At 40.0% G+C, this 23893-nt stretch overlaps 2 protein-coding genes across 3 annotated transcripts; one reads left to right on the forward strand and one right to left on the reverse strand.

Annotated features, from left to right (window-relative positions):
- Positions 1-1531: 1531 nt before the first annotated feature.
- LOC105934575 (calcium-binding mitochondrial carrier protein SCaMC-1-like) lies at positions 1532-17478 on the reverse strand. 2 transcript variants are annotated; one of them, XM_012874640.3, is made up of 10 exons: positions 17379-17478; positions 11966-12092; positions 11780-11867; positions 11073-11184; positions 8694-8852; positions 8451-8603; positions 8230-8337; positions 7973-8140; positions 7741-7891; positions 1532-3530 (listed from the first exon to the last, which is right to left on the reverse strand). In XM_012874640.3, the coding sequence occupies exons 2-10, from the start codon at positions 12009-12011 to the stop codon at positions 3349-3351; spliced, it is 1167 nt and encodes a 388-aa protein (XP_012730094.1). In that variant the 5' UTR covers positions 12012-12092; positions 17379-17478; the 3' UTR covers positions 1532-3348.
- Positions 16917-23708, forward strand: fam102ba (family with sequence similarity 102 member Ba). Its single transcript, XM_012874641.3, has 11 exons — positions 16917-17172; positions 19002-19122; positions 19272-19301; positions 19671-19787; positions 20287-20333; positions 21867-21970; positions 22083-22178; positions 22284-22494; positions 22914-23050; positions 23307-23370; positions 23652-23708. Exons 1-11 carry the CDS (start codon positions 17027-17029, stop codon positions 23692-23694), a joined length of 1116 nt encoding a protein of 371 aa, XP_012730095.2. The 5' UTR covers positions 16917-17026; the 3' UTR covers positions 23695-23708.
- Positions 23709-23893: the final 185 nt, after the last annotated feature.

The following is a 23893-nucleotide window of genomic DNA, read 5'->3' on the forward strand; positions in this document are numbered from 1 at the left end:
TGTGTGTGTGTGTGTGTGTGTGTGTGTGTGTGTGTGTGCATTGTTGCTATGTGTCTCACCCGCTACATACTGGAGATAGGCAGAAGTCGCTGCATGGCCCTGTACGGAACAGCAGGTATTGACTATGGATGGTTGTAATTAATCAAATCTTGTTTTTTCTTCTTTTAAATCCACAATTAAAAATGCATAGACTGTCTGCCTATGGGGGCAGCACCAAGGGAGCAAATGTATAGGGGTTGCCCCACCTTCTTGGTCGCACAACTGTACTTCCACTGAAGTAGATTCTTTCTTTTTTTCTTTTTTTTTTTACTTTTAAAAATAGTCTTGATCAATGGTTTTCCGTGTTTCTGAAGGTCTTTATAGATTTTACTCTGGACCTTGGTTTGTTTTTCTCAGATTTACTGCCCAATCAATGTACCTAACAATGTTAGCACGTAGTGGAGTGTGTGCTTTTAATTTAGGAAAGTGGATAAAGTGAGGAAGTGTCCTAACCAGCCCTTATAAATAAGTTTAATCTCAGCATTATGGTTTTATGGATGAAATTGCCCAATAAAGCTCAGTCTTCTCTGAAAGGAAAAACTCCCAAATGGAGGAATGCGGTGGTAGTTTCCTTTAAGAAAACATAGAGTAAATCATTTGTGCACCTAAAGTATCTTTAAACCTTTGGATTGTCTGTCTAGGACAGTAACTGTTCATTACCTGCAAACCCTGACATGTTGCCTGGATACCGTGCCCACAAGCGTATGAAAAATAACTGTGTGGGACTAGAAAATGTTGCAGACAGTAAATACTTTTCTTCCAGCAACCTACAACAATCCAACCTCCTTTCTAGATGCCTTTGTGTCATTTGGTAATTATAAATCTAAACCTACAAAGATAACATGATGCTCCATTCCGAAGCCACTTTTATTCATTATGGGATCTTTAACATTTCTTACAATATGAAACAACGTTTTATTTCTGTGCCACCATGACTCCACAGGCCCTTGGCATCATTAATTGAATGTATCAATAATATCAGTAAGTGGATTGGTCAGAAATTCCTCCAGCTGAACGTAGAAAAGACAGAGGTCATTGTTTTTGGCCTTTACAATGCAAGGTTAGAAATCTGTCTCTCAGTTAGACTCTGTGAGGCAATAAATAAATAAATAAATAAATCCAGGAGCATGCCAGAAACTTGGGTGCAGTCAAAGATTGCCATTTCTAAATCTGATAACATATGATCAGCCTATTACCATCTTCAAAAGACTGCCAAAATAAAGTGTTTCTTGTCAAAAGAAGACAGAGGACAATCACAGGGCAGCTTCAGCTAATCCAAAAATGCTTGTGCCAGAATCCTGAGCAACACTGAAAAGGGATTATCTCACTGCTCACTCTTCAATCACTTCCCTGGCTCACTGTTTGTCACTTATCAGCTACGATAACACTGGATCTGAGATATGCTGTCCTGTTTGGGACTAAATGGTTCACGGTCCATACTCCAACCAGCTCTAGAACCAGCGGTGTGAAGACAAAACATCAAGGGGAGCCATTTTACTTTCCACTCCACCACATTTATTTGACTCTTAATTACATGTCTCCATGCAATATAAAGCTTTTATGCAACTGATATTGTTCTGTTACAAAGTTTAAAAAACATTTTCAGTATGTTAGATAAAAACTTAGTTTCCCAGTCTTTACCACTTCTAACATTCAACAAAAAAAAAAAAATATGCTGTTCCGTTCACATTTTGGTCATTCAAACTCAGTCCACCATAAAATCAAAATGCAATGATGTGAAATCAGCAGCCCTTTGAAACTCTGTCAGACTGGAACACACACACACACACAAAAAAAATAATCACATTTTGTTCTTTAATCCTTATAAGATGAATTTCCATAGTTATGTTTATGTGTAACCTTATTTTGCAAAAAAAAAAAAAAAATAGTAAATATAATTTCTACACATAAAAATGTAGGGGGGAAAAAAGCTCTAAAATAAAAAATAAATAAAGGAAAGGTGACAGAATCAAATGTAAACTGTTAAATATTTGTATCTGATAAAAATCTGTTCATAAAATGTTGCAGGGTAACTCCATCTTAGAGACAGGGAGTCCTAAAACTTTCAAACCTAACCACCATTCATTTATTAGTCTCAGTTTGGCTCTGTCTCTGTCAGCAGTCTTTACAATTTGTCCATTTTTTTGTTGTTGTTTTTAGTTTGATATCAGCTAGGAGAAATTAATCTCTACTAACCGCTTGTGTAGGTCTGCCAACTTTACAACACCGTATTCCAGTAAAAAACAAACCTTAAATTTGAATGTAAAGTCTTCCTGATTGACACTAAAACTGCTAACTATTGCTGTACTCTAAGCCTTGAAATCACAAAGAGATAACACTGTCATGTTTGCTTTGAAAAAAAATAATAAAATCATCTTTTAGTTTCACAAAACAACAAAAAGTTACCCCTGTTGTGCATGCTTACAGTCTTTCTGATTGAAAATAAGAGACACGTGACACAGTTTGAGCTTTTACAGGTACTTCAGTCTATTAACAGTTTTTGTCAATCAGTCCAATAAATATGCATACCTGAAAACAATTAGATATACAGTTCATAAATACAGTTCATATAGCTGAAAAAAACTCATCTCCGAGGTTTGCATCAAGAGGCTGTAAGGCACATGTAAATAACGATGGAGCACGCAGGGCTTCACGTTGCACGAGAAGTGTGCCGCTGTGCACACGCGGTTCCAGTGTTAATAGGTATGGATATTTTTTTTTGAGGCCTAGTTCTGTTTAGCCCACAGCTGCTGGTTGGAGCCCTGCTGGTGTGAAGCGGATGTCCTTAGAAGGGGAGGAGTGGTTTTTCAACTTAAAAGTGAGAAATGGGATCTCCAGTGTGTGGACATGTACACATTTAAGCAGACTTAGTGTTACTTTTCTGATCGTGAAAAGAGTGTAGCTTAGGATAAGATCCAACTTTCCTTGGAGAGAAAATCTTCTTCTCTTAGATATATTTATATATTTTTAAAAAATCACATTGTGTCTTTTTTTTTTTCATCATAACCTAAAACAAGTGGCATAAATAAAACGATCGGTAGGTTTTATCTACAGAAATATCTTTGTCAAGCATCGGTTGTCGACTGCGTCTTCAGGGGTGTGAAATGTGCAACCTTAAAGATTAAAAATAAAGCATGCGCACCACAATTGGTTAAAACACTACTGGCAGGCAATTCTTAAAAACACACATACAGCTTTCCATTCAGTGAACCCATAAAGTCATGCTCTGTATGCTATGGAGATTTTTTTGTTTTGTTTTCAAGTCTAATAAATACTGCGGGGGTGTCTCTGCTCTGCTGCTCGCAGTTATCATTTTGAGATCCCTAAGCCAGTCTTCATGTACTCGTAAACCACATAGCTGATGCTGACAGCAGGAATGACTTTCATGAAATTTGGCAGGATGCCCCGGTAGAGCCCAAAGAAACCATCTTTGGCTACAATCGTCCTCAGCAGGGAACTCATGGAGGGCTGGTCAGACACATCCAGAGACGCTGCAAAGAAGAGGGGGGCAAAACACACAGATGAGAGAGGCACTGCTGTTTGTCATTTATTTAAGACTTACACACAGTTCTATAACTCTTTCCATACCAGAATGTATTTTATTGAAAGAGACTGGCAGCCAGGTTAGAACCTGGAGACATGGAACCACGAGAGTCCCTTTGTAGCCGACTTTTTTAGGTAAGAAACAATGCTATTTACCACGAGACAACATGGTGCCCCAGTTGTTAATCACCAGGAGCACGTTTTGAACCCTCTTTGACAAAGTATATATATATATATATATATATATATATATATATATATATATATATGTATATACATACACACATAGATAGATAGATAGATAGATAGATAGATAGATAGATAGATAGATAGATAGATAGATAGATAGATAGATAGATAGTAGGGCTGTGCATAAAAATCGATATAAAGATTAATATCGATATTTTTAAAAACGATTTAATATCGATATTCTGGCTTTCAATATCGATATACCTCCCAACCTCTAGGGGGCGTTATTACAGTGCAACCATTACAATTCACAGCGAAGGAGAGCAAGTGAGACGAATTTGTGGAACAGCCGACAGGATTTTAGAAGCTCCTTTGTCCCTAAAATCAGATGTTTGGGCACATTTTTGGTTTCTGTGACATGTTAAATGCATTGAGGCAAATGCACTTTATTTTCCTGTTAATATGTCAGTGATCAATAAATAGAACATAAACATAATATTTGGCTGATTTTGGTGATTGAATCACTGAGCATTAATTCAAAGTAATAAATATTGATATTGGAATCAAATCAAGCTGAGCTATATAATAGTAATATATATATATATATATATATATATATAAATAAAATTGTTGGTACCCCTCGTTTAATGAAAGGGAGAAAAAAAACTACAATGGTCACAGGAATAACTTGAATCTAACAAAAGTAATAATAAATAAAAAAATCTATGAAAATGAGCATATGAAGGTCAGACATTGCTTTTCAACCATGCTTAACAGAATGATTTTAAAAGATAAAATCATGAGACAGGCCTGGACAAAAATTATGTTACCCCTTGAAAAGACATAAATTACGGAGTGTCCACTAAGTGGCATCACAGGCGTCTACAATCTTGTTATCAGTCAGTGGGTCTATATATATATATATATATATATATATATATATATATATATATATATATATATATATATATATATATATATATATATATATATATATATATATATAGGGCTACAGATGGTCAAGGTGCTGCTTGCTTTTTCTTTCATTAAATGAGGGGCACAGACAATTTTATCCACGTGCATATCCTAGCCCCAATTTGAAGTGGTTTTAAATTTTTATTTTCTATATACATCCAAATATGTTTGACTATGAAAAATCCAATTCTGCATTTACAAAGTCTGTATTATTGAAAACTAAGATTATACGACAAGAGTCACATGACGAAACACTCTTACCGATGCTTTTAGTTTGGACAAATGGCTGTCCAGTATAGAGACCTGTGCTGTTACTCTGTGTATGTAACTGTGAATGCTTTGAGGCTAAAGTGACAGCATTTACATTACCCTTGGCATTCGGCCACCGAATGCCGTCCAAATGACTTGCCACTAAGTTTCTGCCACTGCCTGCTGGCAGGGCTTTCAGTTGCATTTTGCAGATTAAGTCAATATTTCATAAGAATCTTTCTTGATGGTACAAGCACCAAATTTGTGATAATTTTGTAAGACAGCTTGTATTTTGAATGCAAAAAATTGAACATCTGGATCAATAACGCGTAATTGGAAAAATTGAAAGAAGCTTCTATGTTTAATATTTTTTATAAACTCAATGTTTGCTCTTCCTCTGCTTTGCCGCAAGGTCAGATTTGTGACAGAGATAAAAAATTTTTTATTGTACGTCGTAAAACCTGCAAAGCTTTTTGCAGAGGTCAGAAGGTGCCAGGCACGGATGGGGATGAGATCCTCCCATAGGTTCAAAGGTTCAAGGGTTAAATCTCTAGAGCCAACCTGGTGAAAGAGTGTCAGAACCTGTTCATTAAAGCCAAATTGAAGATTTCAAGGCCTCTTGCTTTCATGTTTTATTGCTGTTGTGTGACCTACCACAGAAATACACTAATATAAGAAACAGACTTTCTGTTGTCTTGTTGGAACACAGCAGACTCTTAGCAAAAAGTAGTCTATTCAAGCGTACTAAGAGTACTTATTTCATACATAAAATATTTGAAGTTTGTTTATTATAAACTTGCTATAAACTATATTTCATATATTTAATAGTATAGCAATGTATACTTGACATGTACTGCTAAGTGTAAACAGAAGTCTAAGACTAAGTACCAATACCAAGACTTATACTTAAGTATACTTAGAAAAAAATAATTTCAAGTATACTACCTTTTGCTAAGGGGTTGCAGAACAGGTCAGGCCCTGAGAGCTTGTGACAGTTTTTTCTCATTCTTGTAAGAATTAAGTGCTGGTTGAGCGGAAATCACTGCTGTCCTTTCTTTAACTAAGAGCTGAGTTATTTTTCTCCACTTAACACGTGGTTCTATTTATACATGTTTTACACTGAAAACTGTTTCCCTAATTTACAAGATGGCCATCTTGAAAACCGGTGGCCATCTTGGATTTTCAGTTTCAGTGGAATATTGACCTGATTTGCTCTGCGAATAAGAAAGCCCAGAAACTACATGCTCATGAGCGCCATTAACATTTTCTGTCAATGTTGAGGTTAATGAGGTGTTTTCATCCACAGCTCACTCGGCTGACATTTATTGCTGTTTTACTTAGAAGTGAACGGCCGCTGTAAACTGTTAAAACCCTCGGAAAAACCTCATCTATTTCCTGCAGAAAAATTGTTTATTGCTCTGGTTCACCAACTCGTCTACCGCTTTGTTTTTAAGATGATGTAATTTCACTTTATTTAAATGTAGCTGTTAAATCAGGGGGATCCGTATGATGAGTTGTGCCGGGTTCAACCTGTGTGAGGGAATTCTAGTCAAGATTTCAATTTAATTAAAAGGTACAAAAGTTGCTGTATATTCCAATGAAGACAATGGCCTGTGTAAGCTCTGCGCCGGTAAATCATTGGTTGTCTCGTTAAGCAGGAGAATTACTGTGGAAGAAATAAAACAAACTCTTCCCACATTTATAACTATCTTTCTGTCCAGTTTTTACTAACCTAAATTAACTGAAAAAAAAAAAAAACTAAAAATAGAATAGAAACATAAAACAGGTGATCTATCCGGAGGACAAAAAAACAACAACACAAACTAATGAATGGCCATGACGCAAAACATGTTTAAACCGAATAAAACCCAGAAATAATAAATGACATTTATTAAAACTCGTTGAACTTTACCATGTTAATGAACTAAACGGAGGAGAGCAACACTTCTCTAGTGGAGCTGTTGTACTGGATGTGGGGCTTCTGTGCATGTTAATGTTTGCATAAAGTATTTGGGCACCTTTAAAAAGGTTTTAGCCCATGTAAACCACTGGCTTGCTCAGGCGAATATTACAGAGCAGGTCTCATTTACCGGCGCCCACAGTAAAGATGTGTGTAACAAGCTTTAAAATTGCAGTAGCACGATGATTTCACACAAAACCAACTCTGGAAAAAGTCTAAGCACCCCTTCTTGATAATAATTTGTCCAAACCCCGTGTGTCAACCACACAGCACTTTTCTCCTGTAGCCTAAAATTTGACAAGTAGGGGACCCTTAACCATTCCTCTTTGTCTCCCAAGGTGGCTCAAAGCACTCCGTCCCAAACAATCATTTGGCTCGTAAATTACATCTCAGGTTTGTTATGGATACCTGATGGTCCAATTAGGCCACTTTTTGCTGCAGTTTTTTCTTTAACAGTTTTACTTCTTATGCCATCCTGCTCAATGTGCATGGTAGCAGGATAAATGTTGGTTATTCTTACCCAGCTCAGTGGGCAAATGTGCCTCTGTATTACATGATATTTATACCACAGGGGTAAAAGAAAGCCTAAGATTTTTTTTTTTTTTTTTAAAGGAGTAGTTATACAAATTGTGCCACCGGTGGGTTTACATTTTAACATGGTATTTTTCTATGCTTACTAAATGCACTCACGTCAAATATTATCGAGACTTAATCTGGACAGCACTCTACAAGTCATGTGTTCCTTTTTATCTTTACCGCCATCAAACCGGAAGGTCGGAGCCTACCTTGCGCCTGCATCCGCGTGCGTACTAGAGCCAGAGGGTAGCTGGCGAGCTGGCCGCAGGTACTGGAGATGGTCCCGCAGCCCAGCAGCACCAGAACTCCAGGGTTAGCGGAGTCTTTGGCGTGATATGACAACCAGGTGTTCTTCAGGGTCTGACGCGCGAAAGGAAGAAAAATGGCTTAAACACAGCACGAAACATGATTGATATAAATATTATGCAACAGTGCACACACCTCATAAACAGCGAGGTCTATCCCTGCGTAGGGAATAATGCCTATTAAGTTTGGAATGTAGCCCTTATAAAAAGCAATGACGCCCTCCTTCCTCAGGATCTTCTTGGCACAGTCAAACATTCCTGCGTATTGGCCAGTTTTCCTCAAGGTCAACCGAGTCTTTAAAACCTTAAAGAGAAGCAGCAACAAAGCAGGAAAAACTGAAGACTGACTGGATCCTGAGCTGGAGGCACGACCATAGAGTGGCGCGCTCTTACCTCCATTGGGTAGATGGCCGTCTGCGCCGTGGCCCCGGCCAGCGACCCTGCCATGAACCTCTTATGGGTCTCTATCTTCTTCCCTTCTGAAGTCAACAACTTCTTATACTGTCAACGAGAACACAAACCCAGACAAAAAAACGCTAAGTGTCACATTCCCGTGCCATATTCATTGAGAAACGTGGTAAAAAAAAAATGTGTTTCGAGATGCCGCTCTGAACTTGTTCGTATGCCATGAATTTGATGGCGGTCTCAGGTGCGATCTTTAAGACGTTGATCCCGTTCCCTCTCCACAGTGACATCAGGCCTCCTTCTACAATCATCTGTCTGAGGCCTCCCATCAGGCTTATCTTGTTAGTTTTGGAAGAATGAACCTGGAGATTAAATATAGACGTTAAGCCTCCCAGCTTTCGCACACCCATCTATGATTTTATCAGTTTTTGTTTTGATTCTACATCCCCGACCTGCATGAAGACCTTGAGCCTGTCCAGAGGGGCTGTACCCGTGCGGGAGACGGCGCCCGCCACCGCCCCTGCAACCAGCTGCTTCCACCACTCGTCCGACCGCTTCTCCTCCTCCGTAAACTCGTCCGGGATGGACAGACTGTCGCCGATGTCCAGCACCTAGATATTAGACAAACATTTCCCACTGATATTACTCAGAATTACACACTGACAGATTTGATTTATGTCTGTCACCACAGCTAACCCTGTTAAAGAACACTTGTTTACACAGTGTTGGTCAGACGTGGATGTCCTATTAATTGTGGCCTTCTAATTAACGGTTCTTCTGTCCAGACCGGTACAATTAGAGAATAATCGCCTTAAAAGGAGTTTAAAAGCAAGGCTTGTGTGCTACACTTATAATATATATACAGTCATATTTAATAAATTAGAATATGCCTTTCTAAATGGCTTGTTTGTCAGATTAAAAGTTCCTTTGGGAAAAAAAAAACTTTAAGTCGATATTAAACATACTTTTCATTAAGCCCCCATTTCTACATGAAAAATGTTGCTTTTTTTATCATTCTGATCTCTGATGTAACATTCTAATCTTAAATACTGAGTTTTTTTTTTTGGCTGGAGGTGGAAAGAAAATGATACTAAACAGAAATAAAGGCTTTAAAACATCACCAGTCTGTGTTCATCTATATAATGTGTTTCCCTTAGTGCATTTAGTTTCTGAAATGAATGAACTTTTCAATGAATATTCTAATTTACTGAATAAATAATATTTATATTTTTATAACTTAATGCAGGCTTTCTCCACAGAACCAAAATGATAAGTGTAGGCTTCACTCGCGTCCCAGCTAACATTTGGCTAAATGTCAACAAGCCTCTGCCATATTTCTGACAGAATATGAAACCAATCCACTTATCAGCTCCTTCACATTGGTGGATTTCTTGCCACATACGCTAATTTACGCGCAGCGATTATTCATCAGCAGTTCGTGGCAATGCCAGAAGCTGCTGTTTGAATCCCAAACGTTGCTCTGGTGGAGCGCCCGGCTGTGTCCGGGTTTTAGTCATCTAGCTGATCATTGGAGGTGAAGTTGAAGACTTTGGAGGTACTCCGTGTCCTTTATTATTCTACAAGTACAAACATGTATACCTCGGCCTCCTCTGACCATAAAACTTTTCTGCAGAAGGAGTTTGGCTTGTCGTGTGGGCGGCTGAAGCCTTCAGCCCAGCTTGATGGAAGCAGAGGCTTCTCTCTTGGTTCTTGCAGATATTAAACTTGCTTCACTGCAAACAGTGCCACTGGCAATCCAGCATCTTTACCTTCATGGTTACAGACCGGCTCACCACGCATGCTGAACTATTTAATTTTGCTAGCGGGCAACAGTTTGGGTTAAAATGATCGATGCTTCGATGCAACAAGGTGTTCCTTACATTTTCTGAGACAGCCTCACTTCCGATTGCAAAATACTTTCAAGGGCAACTAAATAACTAACCCGTTTTAAATGTACGGACTTTGCTTAACGGATGGGTCTGTGGCAGGAAACAAGTACACTTTAATTACCTCTGATATTTGCGCGCTGCGATTTTACATTGTGAATCGTTGAGTTATTAAGGCCCTGCCCACACAACAGGGGACACCACATCGCCTTGGGTGGCTGGAGGAAAATAACCCACAAGATCAACTTCTCCTTTCTGTTTTCACAGTCGTGTAGCAACCATGTTTAGGCCTCGTCTGACTGCATTTACACAACCTTGAATGTAAAGTTTTAACCGGAAAGCCGACCCCGCGCAGCAGCCGTTCTAAATGGCTCAGGAAAAGAGGAGGCAGGAGCAACAAAAGAGGGTTGTCCTTTGACTTGAAGCCTGCAAAGGTATGCCCACCGGGCTGTCTGAACCCTTGTCTCCCATGCTTAATCTGTTCTGGATAAACAAAGCTGATGTTTTCCCTACAGCATGAAGGTGCCCTGGCCAACAAAAAGAGAGAGAAAAAAAAAAGTTCTGTTGTTATTTAATGCAAATCTGTTGGGAAACAAAGGGGTATTGCACAGCTAGTTAGCGTGTGTCCTGCAGTCACTGCGGTGGCAGATTTCAGCGCGGTATGCAGGGAAACATTCAGGAACAGGTTCTGTCAAGAGAGGCTCTGTGCTGCGCGGGGAACAAACCAGTCAAAAACGTCAGACCGGGACAGTTTTAGAAAACAACCAGCATAGCAAATCTGATGCAGCGCTGTGGCCTAAAAAAAAAAAACTGGGAGCTGCTCTCGTTTGTTAACTGCAAAAACTAAATCCATAGTGTCTGACTGAAGAGTGGAGTGGAGGACACAGCGTTTATTCCACAGCAGAGAGTGGGCAGAGCCACAAAGCGTTTCTGTCTGAGCCCTACCGATGAGTGCTTCCAGTAGCGGATGATCTCTTCCAGGTTGAAGGCAGGGTACAGCAGGAAGTGCTCTCTGAACTCGTTCCAGTCCACCATCATGGTCCCATCGATGTCCATGCTGAGGACGCACAAAACACAACCTTTATTTACTTCAATTCAATTTTATTTATATAGCGCCAAATCATGAAACATGTCATCTCAAGGCACTTTACAAAGTCAAGTTCAATCATATTATACAGATTGGGTCAGATTATACAGATTGGTCAAAAATGTTCCTATATAAGGAAACCAGTTGATTGCATCAAAGTCTTGACAAGCAGCATTCACTCCTGGGGAACCGTAGAGCCACAGGGAGAGTCGTCTGCATTGTACATGGCTTTGCTGCAATCCCTCATACTGAGCAAGCATGAAGCGACAGTGGGAAGATAAACTCCCCATTAACGGGAAGGAAAACCTCCGGCAGAACCGGGCTCAGAATGAACGGTCATCTGCCTCGACCGACTAGGGGTTACAGAAGACAGAGCAGAGACACAACAAGAGAGACAAAAAAGCACAGAAGCACACATTGATCTAGTAATCTGTTCTACATTAGATGGTAGTAGTGGGTGAGCTTCTGTCTAATTGGAAAAAAGCACCCAACATTTATCACGCTGGCAGAGCTCGTGGTTGCATTTAGATGAACCCCCCCCAGAGCACGGACCAAAAGGTCAAACCTGTGTAAGATCCTCCGGGCACCCTCCCTGCTGATGTGCATGCCCAGCTCCGCCAGGGCCTGCTGGATCTCCGTGGCATCGATGCGCCCTGGCACACATTGAAAAAGCAAAAAAAAGAGCAAATGAAACGCGAGGCAGTTTGGAAAGGGAACACTGATCCTCCTCCTCCATACTCCATCCTCTAACCATCGTTGTTTCTGTCCAGACTCTTGAACGTCAGCAACAGCTTCATCTCATGCTCCTTCAGATATTTGGCAAACTCATTGAAGTCCAAACACCCATCTTGGTTTCGGTCTCCGGACGACACGATTTTCTATAAAGGAAGAAGATGCATATTGAAATCAGTCCGGTCCTCGCATGTCACACAAATGATCACACCAGAAGGAGACCTTGTGAAAGATCTACCCGGCGCCTGAAACTTATATCGGTCGCAGCGGCACACTGGATCCCCCCCGCTTCGAGTTACCTGTGCAGCACCGTGGCGGAACATCCCCATCGCCTTGAGGCCCGCTCGCAACTCAGCCACATCCACCTTGCCATCCTTATTGGTGTCAAGTTTGTCAAACAGAACCTGGTAGGACCGCTCGCTGTCGGCATCCCAGCAACGGGCGCTTGACAGTAAGGACGTCCGTAGCGCTTGAAACATTGCAGAGCTATTAAGAGGAGCAGCGTGCAGACGAGCCGTCCGTCCTGCAGACCTTAATCGGATGATTAATCCATAATGACAATCATTCATTAATCCCGCTCATAATAATCCACACGCGAACCCCTCGATGGCAATCGCGGGGGTTAAAAAAAAAAAAAAGCCTCGCTGGTTGGTGTTTTTTTTTTTTTGCAGAGCGCACAGAGCGAAAGGTGTACTCTGCAGCCAGCGCTTCTGGGGAACTGCAGCAACCGAGGGCGGAGCTACGGCGGCTGCGTCTCTGCTCGGCGCTGCTCGCCACGGGAAAAGCAGGAAGGATGGTTGGAAAAAGTGCTCCAATAAACGCTGCCTTGCTTTAATCGCGTCGGCGATCCGTTTTATGGTCGGTAAACTGAACTTTCATCCGGTTTTTGTTTTTGCCCGGTTCGTCCGTGCGACATGCTCCTACCAAGCCTTGCAGAGGAAATGTAATCTGCTTATCTAGAAGGACGTGTCAGCACAGAGAAGCACTGAGCGTTGCAATTTCAAACAGGGTAGAACCGCCTGCCGCCGGTAGAGGGCGACATTTCATCAAAGCCGAGATTCAAAAGAAGGACAAAGTATATAATATAATATAATATAATATAATATAATTAATATAATATAATATAATTAATATAATAAATATAATATAATATAATTAATAATAATATAATAATAATAATTTACAATTAAAAACATTCGATAAAGTTTAAACACTATCAATAAGAATAATATGCTAAGAATAATATTGCAATTTAAACAGAATAATATGGAAATTTTATTTTATTTAGTTATTGTTGTAAAAATGTATTGCATGTTTTTTTTTCTTCTTCGGTTCTCGTCCCTTTTGAATGACAGGTGAAACGTCTTCTACACGAGAAGAAGCCCAGCTACCTTTTACCTAAGCACTAAGAATTTTCATGTCTTGGATAACTGGCAATCTAAAAAAAAAAAAAAAAAAAAAATGTGTGCACATCCCTAAAGCACCTTTTGGTTTAATGTGAGAATTTGGTCTCCTTTGGACGGAGCCTGTCACAGTTCCATGTCTCGAGTCCTCAACATTGGTTTGCCAATCTTTGCAAATTTTTTTGACTCTATTTGATTTTGAAGCATCTCTTGTCCAAAATCTTTGCAAATTTTTTTGACTCTATTTGATTTTGAAGCATCTCTTGTCCAAAGAGATGCTTCAAATTCTCCTGCCCTGGCCCAGAGATCTGGAGAATACAGGACAACATTTCAGGCTTTTCTTTTGGAAATACTCCTTATACTGCTCTCCCGACTAAACCTTCAAAAAAATAAGTGACTTTTGACCTTTTGTAACCTCTCTACAACCGATGGCTTTAGGCAAATTTTTGAAAAGGTACAAATGTCAAGAAAACCATACAAGGTCAACTAAACTTAAATTTCAGTCTTCAGATAAAATCTAACTGATGTCAGGTGTGAACCAAGAAGATTTAGAGCTAAAATTTAGAGCTAAAACATCTTGTTTGTCAAAAAGATCTAAAGGGATCTAAAAAGATCTGATGGGATTTATGCCGTCTCAATTTGTGTAGCCCAAAGCCCTGGCATTTTACCAGGGGTGTGTTAATTTTTGAGAGCCGCTATGATGAGGCCACCTTGTTTGGTGTCAATAATGGTGTTCGTCAGGGCAGAATTCTGGTCTGTTGGGAAAATAAATGCATGTTTATAACCCAGACTGTCACGAAAACAATCACCATATGCATTCGAAGTGATGAACGCTACGCTGCTATTTCTAATTTATACAATTAAATGTATTTGTCAGATGGGACCTACAGTATAAAAGATTTTTTTTTTTTTTGTAAAAGCTTTGGACAGTATACCCAGACTTAGAAAAAAAAACATAGTGAAGTAATGCATAGTTTCTTTTTTAGTTGTACTTTCAGTCGTGTTAAAAATCGTGTAAAAAAATCCTTCATGATCAGGCTAATTTGTCAAATAATTTTAAAGAATCATTCAACAGATAATTCCAAGCAAAGATAAAAGGCTACAGTCTGAAAGACACATCCTATAAAGTTGTAAAAAAAACAAAAAACAAACAGTAACAGCATTTGTGATTTAAAAGTTTTGGACAAGGGGGCTTTAACCAGGCTGAAGCCAGCTATAAACCTGATTGCTGACTCACAGTTGGCTAATAAGTTAAAGCTAATCACGACGAGAGGAGGAGTTTTACTCTGTCATCATCAGGGTAATCATGAGGAACAGAGAGCAGAGGGACCGGTTCTGGCAAGAGAGGGAGGGACTTTCACCTGAGCTACAGTTCAACTTAAAAGCTCTGGCAGTGACAGAAAACAGCAGGAACCCTCTCTGGGAGCTTCTGGCTGGATTTGCATCACAATGTGAAAAATATCTGGTCATCTTTTTAGTGAAAAGCAAAGCATTTGTTCCTAAAGACATTAAAAGTGCCTTCAGATCGTCAAATTGCTTCACATCCCGGTCACAGCCGGTCCAATTCTATACGTAGAGGGAAAAAAAAGCATTGCTCAGTAAACCGAGAACTTATGACAAATCTACTGGTGCCAGTAGGACGTAGAAGTAAGTGTGCAAGTAAGCCTCCATTTTCTCTTCCTGCTTCCTGCCTCTTCACATTCATCCTCTTTTCTGCCTTAAGTTCTTAGACGTTTATCGCTCCTATTTCCCACTCAACCCTTTTGCAAACATTTAGCATGCTTACAAAACCTAAAACACCATAAACAAGTATTAATCAAAGTCAGTTCAGATTTTTTTTACACATATATATTTGTAGTCTTGCATTACTAGGACTGGATAATAAAGTTTTTTATTATGAGTTAAAGTACTTGTGAATTTTACTTATAGTTCCTTATAACTAAAATATTAATACTGATAGCAGGGCAAAATATTAAGTTCCAAGATGAGGCAGTGTGTTATATCTGAACTCCTGCATATTAAAATCTTTTTTTACTCTACAGAAAGTGTTTAATAGTAAGACTGCACTAATGGCTCATATGCTCAGTGGAGAACAACATACGGTTGTCAAATGTTTTATTTATCATTTTTGGGCGGCCAAATGAAAATAATTTCTTCATAAGAGGAACGAAGGCCTGGAAAGATGGCAGTAAAACATAAAAGGTTCATAGAAAAGGAAATATATTTACAGAATCAAATTTAATCAAATGCTTGGAAAACTTTCATCAAAAGCTGTCATTATCTCCTTCAGCTAAATGTCTTTTTTCACCCTGCGCTCCAACTACTTACAAAAAAAAAATAGACCCAAGAGAAATTATTGAAAACCTTTTTCTTTAATTCACGGTAATTTACATTCAATCAAAATCCCGCCATGGCAGAGAGCTGGTACAACATGTACTACATCATTTTAGTTCTAAATTACTTATAAACTGGGCTGCTGTCTCAGGAAAATTATACTCTTTTGGGCTTGTGCTAAAGCCCCCAAAGAGCCTAAAAAATCTGGACTTTCTTGACACGTCAGTTGGACCGGTGGTCACCTCCATGCCGCGCTACACTGATGCAGGAATTCATGCAAAAGGAGCCCTGACCAAGCATTGAGGTTATATACTAAGTTATACCATTCATGAACATACCTTTGATTACATTTCTGTATTAAAGACTTTTTTTTTTATTGTTCCTTTGGAATATTCTCATTTTCTGAGAAACTCTTAGTTTGGGGTTTTTTCATTAGCTAGCTGTAAGCCATAATCATAAATAACAAGTTGAAATATATCCATATATACATATATATATATATATATATATATATATATATATATATATATATATATATATATATATATATATATATATATATATATATACCTATTTGGTTCCTATGCTCCACTTATCTGGAACAAACTTCCAGAAAACTGTAAAAATGCGGAAAGCCTGAGTTTCTTTAAATCAAGAATAAAAACACATTTGTTTAGGATTGCCTTCGACTGTTTTACTGAAACATCATTAGTTCAACTCTTTGTAGTCCAACTGTTTTTAATGTTTGCTTTTAGTTTCTATTCTCCCATGTTTTATTGTGTTTTTGCTTTTATTCTGCTTTATTTTCCTATATTTTAATCATGTAAAGCACTTTGCATTGTCTCTGTACTGAAATGTGCTATACAAATAAATTTGCCTTGCCATGCCTTGGCTTGCCTATGTGTGTAATGAATCTATACAAAACTTAAGAGTCACTTGTAAATGTGTTTGTCACTCGACATAAAAAGACGAACATCCACACTCCTTTTTCAGAGTCCCATAAAGATACCTTGAATGGAGTCACAAGTGTATCAACCTGTAATTATCCGCGCTGTTGGTTCTCCTTTCGTTTTTCAGTCGGCCGTTTTTAAAATTGAGTTTTTTTAAACCGGAGATTTATGATCTCGGTGTTTTTCCCCGCCCCCTCCATGTGTCCAATCATATCGCGGATTTCCCCCTACGTCATGAGCTGTGGGTGGGAAGGGAAAGGGTTTGAACTTTGGGTCGTGTCTGCAGAAGCCGCAGTCACCCACACTGACGGCTAGGAGAGCAGCGGGGAAGAGCTCCGTCTGCTAGTCAGCTCCTCCGCTTCAGGGACGCCACTAACACCGCGTTCAGCCGCCATGGCCTTCATCCTCATGAAGAAGAAGAGGTTTAAGTTCAAAATAGACTTTGATTTAGAGGAGCTGTCGTCGGTTCCCTTCGTGAACGGAGTTCTATTTTGTAAAGTGAGACTCTTGGACGGAGGCTTTGCCCAGGAGTCGTCTCGGTAAGGCGTTTTCTGATTTATTGCTCGAACAAGAATGACTAAAACGTAAAAATAACAAAAAAACAAAAAAGAAATAAAATAAAAATACTAACTTCAAATTTACTTATCTTAGACTCGTTTTTTTTTTTTTTTTTGCATTTGTCACAGAGTTTTATCGTTTCCCAACACTAATAACTTCCACTAACATTCAGAGTTTTGTTACTTACCACCAGCTGTAGCTTGTTTGGTAAAAATGGCAGAAAACGTCTTTAATAACCATGCTATCACTGTCGGTATTAAGTTAAATGTACTTTTCCCTCAAGACACTGATCATAGATTTACGGTTAAAATAGTTGCCTAGCAACAAGTCCCGGAGCATCCGACGCCTTGGCTTCGCTCCTCAGCTGCACGGCAGCAACAAGTGTAATTTGAAAGGTTTTAAAGATCAGATTTTGTGGGGTTAAAATACATTTGGTCAAATTATCACAGAAAATATTTCTATTCCACCTTGGATTTGTGATTATCAGGCCTACTCCTTTTTTTGTCCTTAAATAGGAAATGTGCAGAAACCGACCGATGCAAACACGTGTGTGTTTTTATAAAGATACACTACTTTATAGTCATTTAGAAATCATCTAAACTGGATGGCATTTATCAAAAAAAAAAAATACAATACAATAGGAGGAAAAACACATGTACAAATAAATAAATAATCTAGAAAAGAACAAAGTGACCAAAATCAAACAATTTCACCTTCATCAGCTCTGATCTGCAATTTTCTTCCCCCAATGTCTTTTTTTTCTTTTCTTTTCATCAAATACATTAAAACCAACCCCTCCCCAACGTTTGTTTTTCTATAAATATGAACTACAAGGTTTAGGAAAATGGCCTTTGATGCATGGATGAGGATGATCTTGCAAAGTCCTCATATTTCTGTTGCTTTAAAAAAAAAAGGGCTACTTCTATCAAAGAAACCATGGCTCGTTTTTCTTTAATTTCTCGTAAAGTCCTTATAAATCTGTCAATATTGGGCAGTTCAGTTATCAAAGGTGTTAGCCTGATTGGTACATCTGTAAATATAAAAACAAGAGGAATGCAGCAACAATACACAGCAGCGTCTTGAAGTAGCTACAGGGAGGTTTCAACACAGATTCCAGAGACATCCGAAGTAGAAGCGTTGTTATTTTAGGTTACGCCCTGATTGCGAGCTCAAGGCAAGGCGAAATAAATTCATAAATCTGCGGTACAACTGATCCAACCGATCTTACAGCGAACAGTGGTTTCCTCCGCCTCTGGCAAAAAGCGCACCCCTTAAATCAACTCCTACTCGCTTCTCTACCTTTGAAGTTGATCCTGGTTAAGAATTGATGAGGTGCGGTACACCTGAGACAAGCTCACCACGGTGATTAGATACACAAAACGACAGCCAGCCCCCTCACACATTTAGTATACGGCCTCATTTCAGTCACTAATTAACCTGGCTCGCCTGTCTGTGTCGCTTCAAGTTGCAAGCTGAATTTCCACAGAGGGGGAGCAGGTAAATGTAAACAGACCCAAACAGGTCAGGAGGTTCAGACCCAGAAAGCTCAGGGCTGTAAACCGATGGCCACAACAAAATAAACCTTTCACTCGTATTTGTTGTTACTTAGATGTGAACGGACTGACGCAGTTTGACCCGCCTGCTGCTATATAACTTTGTAAGAATTACTTGTATAAAAGAAGCTCATCACATCATTTCACTGACAGTAATGATACGCAGACTGAAATTAAGCCGCTTGTTTGCGATTAGCTGCTCTGTGAGTGTTTAGCTCGCCTGCGTTCAGGTTGTGAAATGTGTCCTTGTCTCCCAGAGAGTCCGTCCAAGCCAACTGCGTGCACTGGAGGAAGAGGTTCTCCTTCGTTTGTAAGATGAGCGCCAACGCAGGGACCGGGGTGCTGGACCCCTGCGTGTGCCGAGTGTCCGTGCGAAAGGTACGGGTCCGATTTAAAATAAAGGTTTAGTAGAACTTTGAGGCAGTACAGTCAGTAATGATATAAAAACAAATTCCCAAATGAATGCTGTTGATTTGTTATAATGTCCAAACTTTATTCTATTCTTTCTGTCTTGTTGTTTTTTGCAGGAATTGAAAGGGGGGAAATCTTTTGCAAAGGTAACGTTTATCTTCTCAAGATAATAAACTTGCTATGACAGCCAGTCACAGCAAGAAACAGGTTTTAAGAAACAGGTTCTTAAAAAAATCTTAAGAAGATTTTTATTGTAGTTGGCTGAGTTTTTTTTATTTTTTTTTATTACTTCGCGGCTCTGGTTACTGATTTAAAAGGTGTGTGGGTTTAAATCTGACCCGAGTTAACTGCTAACCTGAATGAGGCTCGGAAGTGACTCATCTTTGTTTGTGTTTTCCGTCTTTCAACATTCCACGCCATAAAACTGTAATCTCTGCACAAACAAACGCTTACTTATCTTTTGGCAGAGTAAAAGCGGAAGCTAACAATATTCTTTACCGTCTGATCGCTTGCAGCTCGGTTTTGCTGACTTGAACTTATCGGAGTTCGCTGGCTCTGGCAGCACGGTCCGGCGGTGTCTGCTGGAGGGCTACGACACGAAAAACACCAGACAAGACAACTCTATTCTCAAGGTACGCCTATAAATGACTCGGCGTGCAGATCTCCTTTACGCAGATCCGTTTATCGTTGGAACGTGGTGTGCTTTTAAAACCCAAACCAGGAAAACTTTATACATACAGACTTAAATGTATGCATGCATGGCAATATTTGGGTAAGTGTCCCGTAGACAGTTCCTTTTTTTAAAAGGTTTTGTGGCATTAGTGGCCTTTAGTCAGTGTTTCAGACAGGAAATGAGCAGAGAGAGAGGTAAGGTGTACTCACATCATCAACACAGGTCTATGGATGCATAAATCAGCCTAAAAGTGAGCTTCACAAATGCTCCCACCGTCAAACGTTTGTTCTTTGACACTGTTTGTGAGCATGGCAAGATTTCTGCTCTGAGAACCGAGACATGTCCGAGCCTGTGATGTGATCAGCTGCCTTAACCGTGGGAATGATTCTAGCGCCTGCATGTTCTTCCCCAGTCATGAGGCTCCTGTCTTGTATCTTACTTAATTTTCTCTGTTACAGGTGGTTATTTCTACGCAGCTAATGTCTGGAGACCCCTGCTTTAAAACGTAAGAACGCCCCAAGACACTAATGAGCTGTTTGAGTCTGAGTCTCCATTTCACAGCACTAAAGTCTTTACTTCTGTATCAGGTTCTCTGTAGTCGTGGGTTACAATGAAAGTGGGTTTTACTTGTACAAAGGTCTGCCATTGACCACAAGGGGAAAAGTATTTTATTCATATCCTGTTTGTCACCTTAACCAAAAACAGACATGTGTGTGTATATATGACTGCAATAACCAACAAAGGTGAAAAGACTCCCTCTGTCTACTGTTTTATGTGTGAGATAATAACGCCTCACCCTGACGTTATTCTGCCCTACCTTAGCAGTTAGGAATACTTTCTGCGTGATTAAACTCGCTCAGAGGTCACATTCTGAGAATATTTATTCGTAGCACTGTTTGCCTCGAAGGATGTGATGTACCGGTGTCTAACATTAGATTTGATTTTTTATTTATTTTTATTTATTTTCCCCTTTCAAGTCTTGTTTAGAGTCTAAATACTGCGGCGGTTGCCTTGGGGACAGTCACAGTTTATTCATACATCCTGCGTCGTGTTAGTCACCGTGTGGGGAGGGATAGCGGCAGAGTGACAGCGTCAACTGTTTCCTCCTTTGGGTCTTTTTTTCTTTGTCTCCATACAATCTTAGTTGAGACGTAATTTGCTCTCAGAAGGAGGCAATTGTTTTTCATATAGAGGAAATTTTAATATGAACAGGATGCAGCACAATTGTTTGACATTCCAGGAAAAGCAAGTTAAGCCCTTTTGTCTATATATTTCTTTGCTTCGTTGGAACGCCTCACTTGCAAAATGCTGGCAGGAGTTCACCCTGAAATGGATAGCAGATGTCGTTTCTCAGTTTCGTCTGGGCTTTGGCTCATTAGCCAGAATGGATTTTGAGAGAAAACATGTTGTTGAATTTACGGGAAGCAAAGAGCCAGCGTAGCAAGATGTTTGTAGCTGGATTACATAAAGCAATATTTAGTTTGGATGTGTACTGTAAATGCAGCCTGTGTACAGTGTAAAGTTCCTAAAGGTTTGGATCGTTGTGTTTTACAAGGACGTCGCTTGTAGGACTAAAATATAATAAGTCCTGTTTTCATCTTTTTCATATTTACCATAAAATTAGACTTGTGCTTGGAATGACCTCACAACAACTGTGTTTTTCTATTGGACGAGAGGAGTGGATGGTCTTCCCCAGTTAAACAAACTAAATGCTGGTTGTAGAGTAAAGAGTTTCACATACATTGTGGTTTGGGAGGTCAATCGAAGTCTTTGTACCTACAGAACATGTTTTAGTTCCTGTAGCCTTTTTTTAAACAATGTTTTAGGTTAATATTGATAACTGTCCCCGTTAACCCCACGTTCTGCAACAATAGGCGTTATTAGATTCTGCCTTTTCACAAAACTAAAATATAGACAGGTGGGAAAAAATGTTAAGATCCGGTGAAGTTACTATGTTGGGTCATTTTTCACTAACACCCCCTGGATTCTTTACAGTTTGACTTGTTTCTAAGTAGCATGGTTTTTCTCTCTGTTTTAGTCCACCGTCTACAGCCATGACTCTGAGAATCCCACCGCCTGAGGCAGCGGGTCTCCTCGAGGACAGAAAAGGAGGAGACATGTCTACATCACGCTCAGTCACTGGTACGCCCACGTGCACGCGCTCTGAAAGACGGGAGATTTGTTATATTAGCACTTCATGATTTTTATTAGTGGTTAAAAGAGAATTCAGAAAGATTGCTTGTCTTTCTTCTAGCAACTCCAACAAAGTCGGCATCAGTCCCAGATGAGCTGATTGCGTTCAGCAGCTCCAGAACATCCAGCTACGCAAGTCAGCTCTCAAAAATTTCAGGTACTATACCAGCGATCCATGCTTACTTGTTTAGAAACACCATTAATGTGATCCCATACCACTTATAAGCATGGTCACTGTGCTCATTTTGTTATTTCTTCACAGGTTATAGCTCACACCATTCAAGTTCAACAGATCTGAGCCACAGGCGAAGTGGTTCAGGAGGCTCTGCCTCCACAGGCATCGGCAGCATCGAGCCCGGTGATCAGCAGGGGGAGAGGGGAGAGAAGGAAAACAGGACCACGCCCACTTCCACGGGCTCTCCAACCTGCTATTTGGCATGTGAAAAACCTACAACGCCCAATAGGGCTTTCAGGTAAAACCCGTTGCTCGTCCGTTTCCCATGTTCTGTATGCAGACCTCGGTCATTAATCACGAGCAAGGCAATCAGAGGAAATGTCAACAGATCAGTGATTATTATCTGGATTATAGTTCCCATCAGGACAATTACAGAAACTATACTGAGACCTGATATGTCAATCCTTTCAGCTGCTCACACCCCAGAGGGACACAATAACACTTATTATCCATCATATAGTTTTCTTCTATTATTGATTTTTGTATTTGCAGAGCTACATTAACACAAGACCTAAACAATAACGTTGATTGTAGCAGAGATACATGCATAGGAATCTTCTCTCGGATTCTGTGTTCCAGTTGTGCAAATTTTTAATGTTGTACTGTATAAAAAAAACATGTTTGCTGCATTAACCGCAGATGTTCTGTCCTTCCCAGACATCCAGTAAAACAGAACTCTGTGGAGAATCAGCTAAAGAGGGTTGACGCCACACGGGTGGACGCTGATGATATAATAGAGAAAATCCTGCAGGGCCAGGATTTCAGCCGGGGCTTCTTGGATTCCAGTGCAGAGGGTGTGTATCTCTAATCCTGGTGCGGAAAGTTGCTTAGCATCTTACTGGTGTGATCAAATTACCCCGAGGTGTTGAAACGCTGCGTCTCCCAAGTGCTCCGGGCAAATGTCCGCACCATGTCATAATTGTTTGTCCCACAATTAGCTTTTTTTAATTATTGATACATTTTTAACATTATCACTTGAGCTGAATATGTTGAAATATCATAAGCTTACTTGTGTCTGTTGTATGTGTGTGTGTGTGTGTGTTGCTGCAGAGGAGGGGCTCAGCTTGTTTGTTGGACCCGGTGGGAGCACTGCTTTGGGAAGTCAGCACACGAGGTGGGTGTGGTTACATAACCGGGCTGTGGGTGCCACGCTCAGGCTGTTTACCGTAAACATGGGGAAATGAAACAATGCCAGATAAAGGATCTTCAAGTTTATCACACACAGCTGCCCTCTTAGTTTGATGTCTAATACGTTAAAAACTTGATAGATGTTTGTTGATTTCTCGGTTTCTTGATTTGTCATAGCGGTAGCTGTCCAAATGAAAGAATGCGGCTTAGTCCGATCGGATAACAGCCCACGTTTCCCGCCATGTAACTCACTGACTTTCTTCACAGGGTCGTAACCGGAGCCTTCGAACAGGTGGTCATCAAGCGGTAGGCTTTGGTTGGCATTAAACAAGAGGGACCACCTCCCCCGGTGCAGTGCAGCAAGGCTGAGCAATGGAGGTGCCAACTCGACTTACTCCTATCTGACTTCAGGAGATTTCATTTCCCTTATGCAACATTTCCCTGCATGACCTATGCAGCATCTGCTGGCTATGAAAGCCCCCTGGTGTTCAAAGGGTGGTGGAGCTGAC

Source organism: Fundulus heteroclitus, chromosome 6 (genome assembly GCF_011125445.2).
Source record: "Fundulus heteroclitus isolate FHET01 chromosome 6, MU-UCD_Fhet_4.1, whole genome shotgun sequence".
NCBI lineage: Eukaryota > Metazoa > Chordata > Actinopteri > Cyprinodontiformes > Fundulidae > Fundulus > Fundulus heteroclitus.

Excerpts from the sequence above, each read along its gene's own strand:
- LOC105934575 (XM_012874640.3), bottom strand. The coding sequence starts at position 12,011 with ATGAAGCTGTTGCTGACGTTCAAGAGTCTGGACAGAAACAACGATG. Across the intron at positions 11,868-11,965 it reads TCTGGACAGAAACAACGATG|GGCGCATCGATGCCACGGAG; the intron begins GTTAGAGGATGG and ends AATGTGTGCCAG. Across the intron at positions 8,338-8,450 it reads AATTCATGGCATACGAACAA|TATAAGAAGTTGTTGACTTC; the intron begins GTTCAGAGCGGC and ends TCTCGTTGACAG.
- fam102ba (XM_012874641.3), top strand. The coding sequence starts at position 17,027 with ATGGCCTTCATCCTCATGAAGAAGAAGAGGTTTAAGTTCAAAATAGAC. Across the intron at positions 19,788-20,286 it reads AAGACAACTCTATTCTCAAG|GTGGTTATTTCTACGCAGCT; the intron begins GTACGCCTATAA and ends TCTCTGTTACAG. Across the intron at positions 23,371-23,651 it reads TTGGGAAGTCAGCACACGAG|GGTCGTAACCGGAGCCTTCG; the intron begins GTGGGTGTGGTT and ends CTTTCTTCACAG.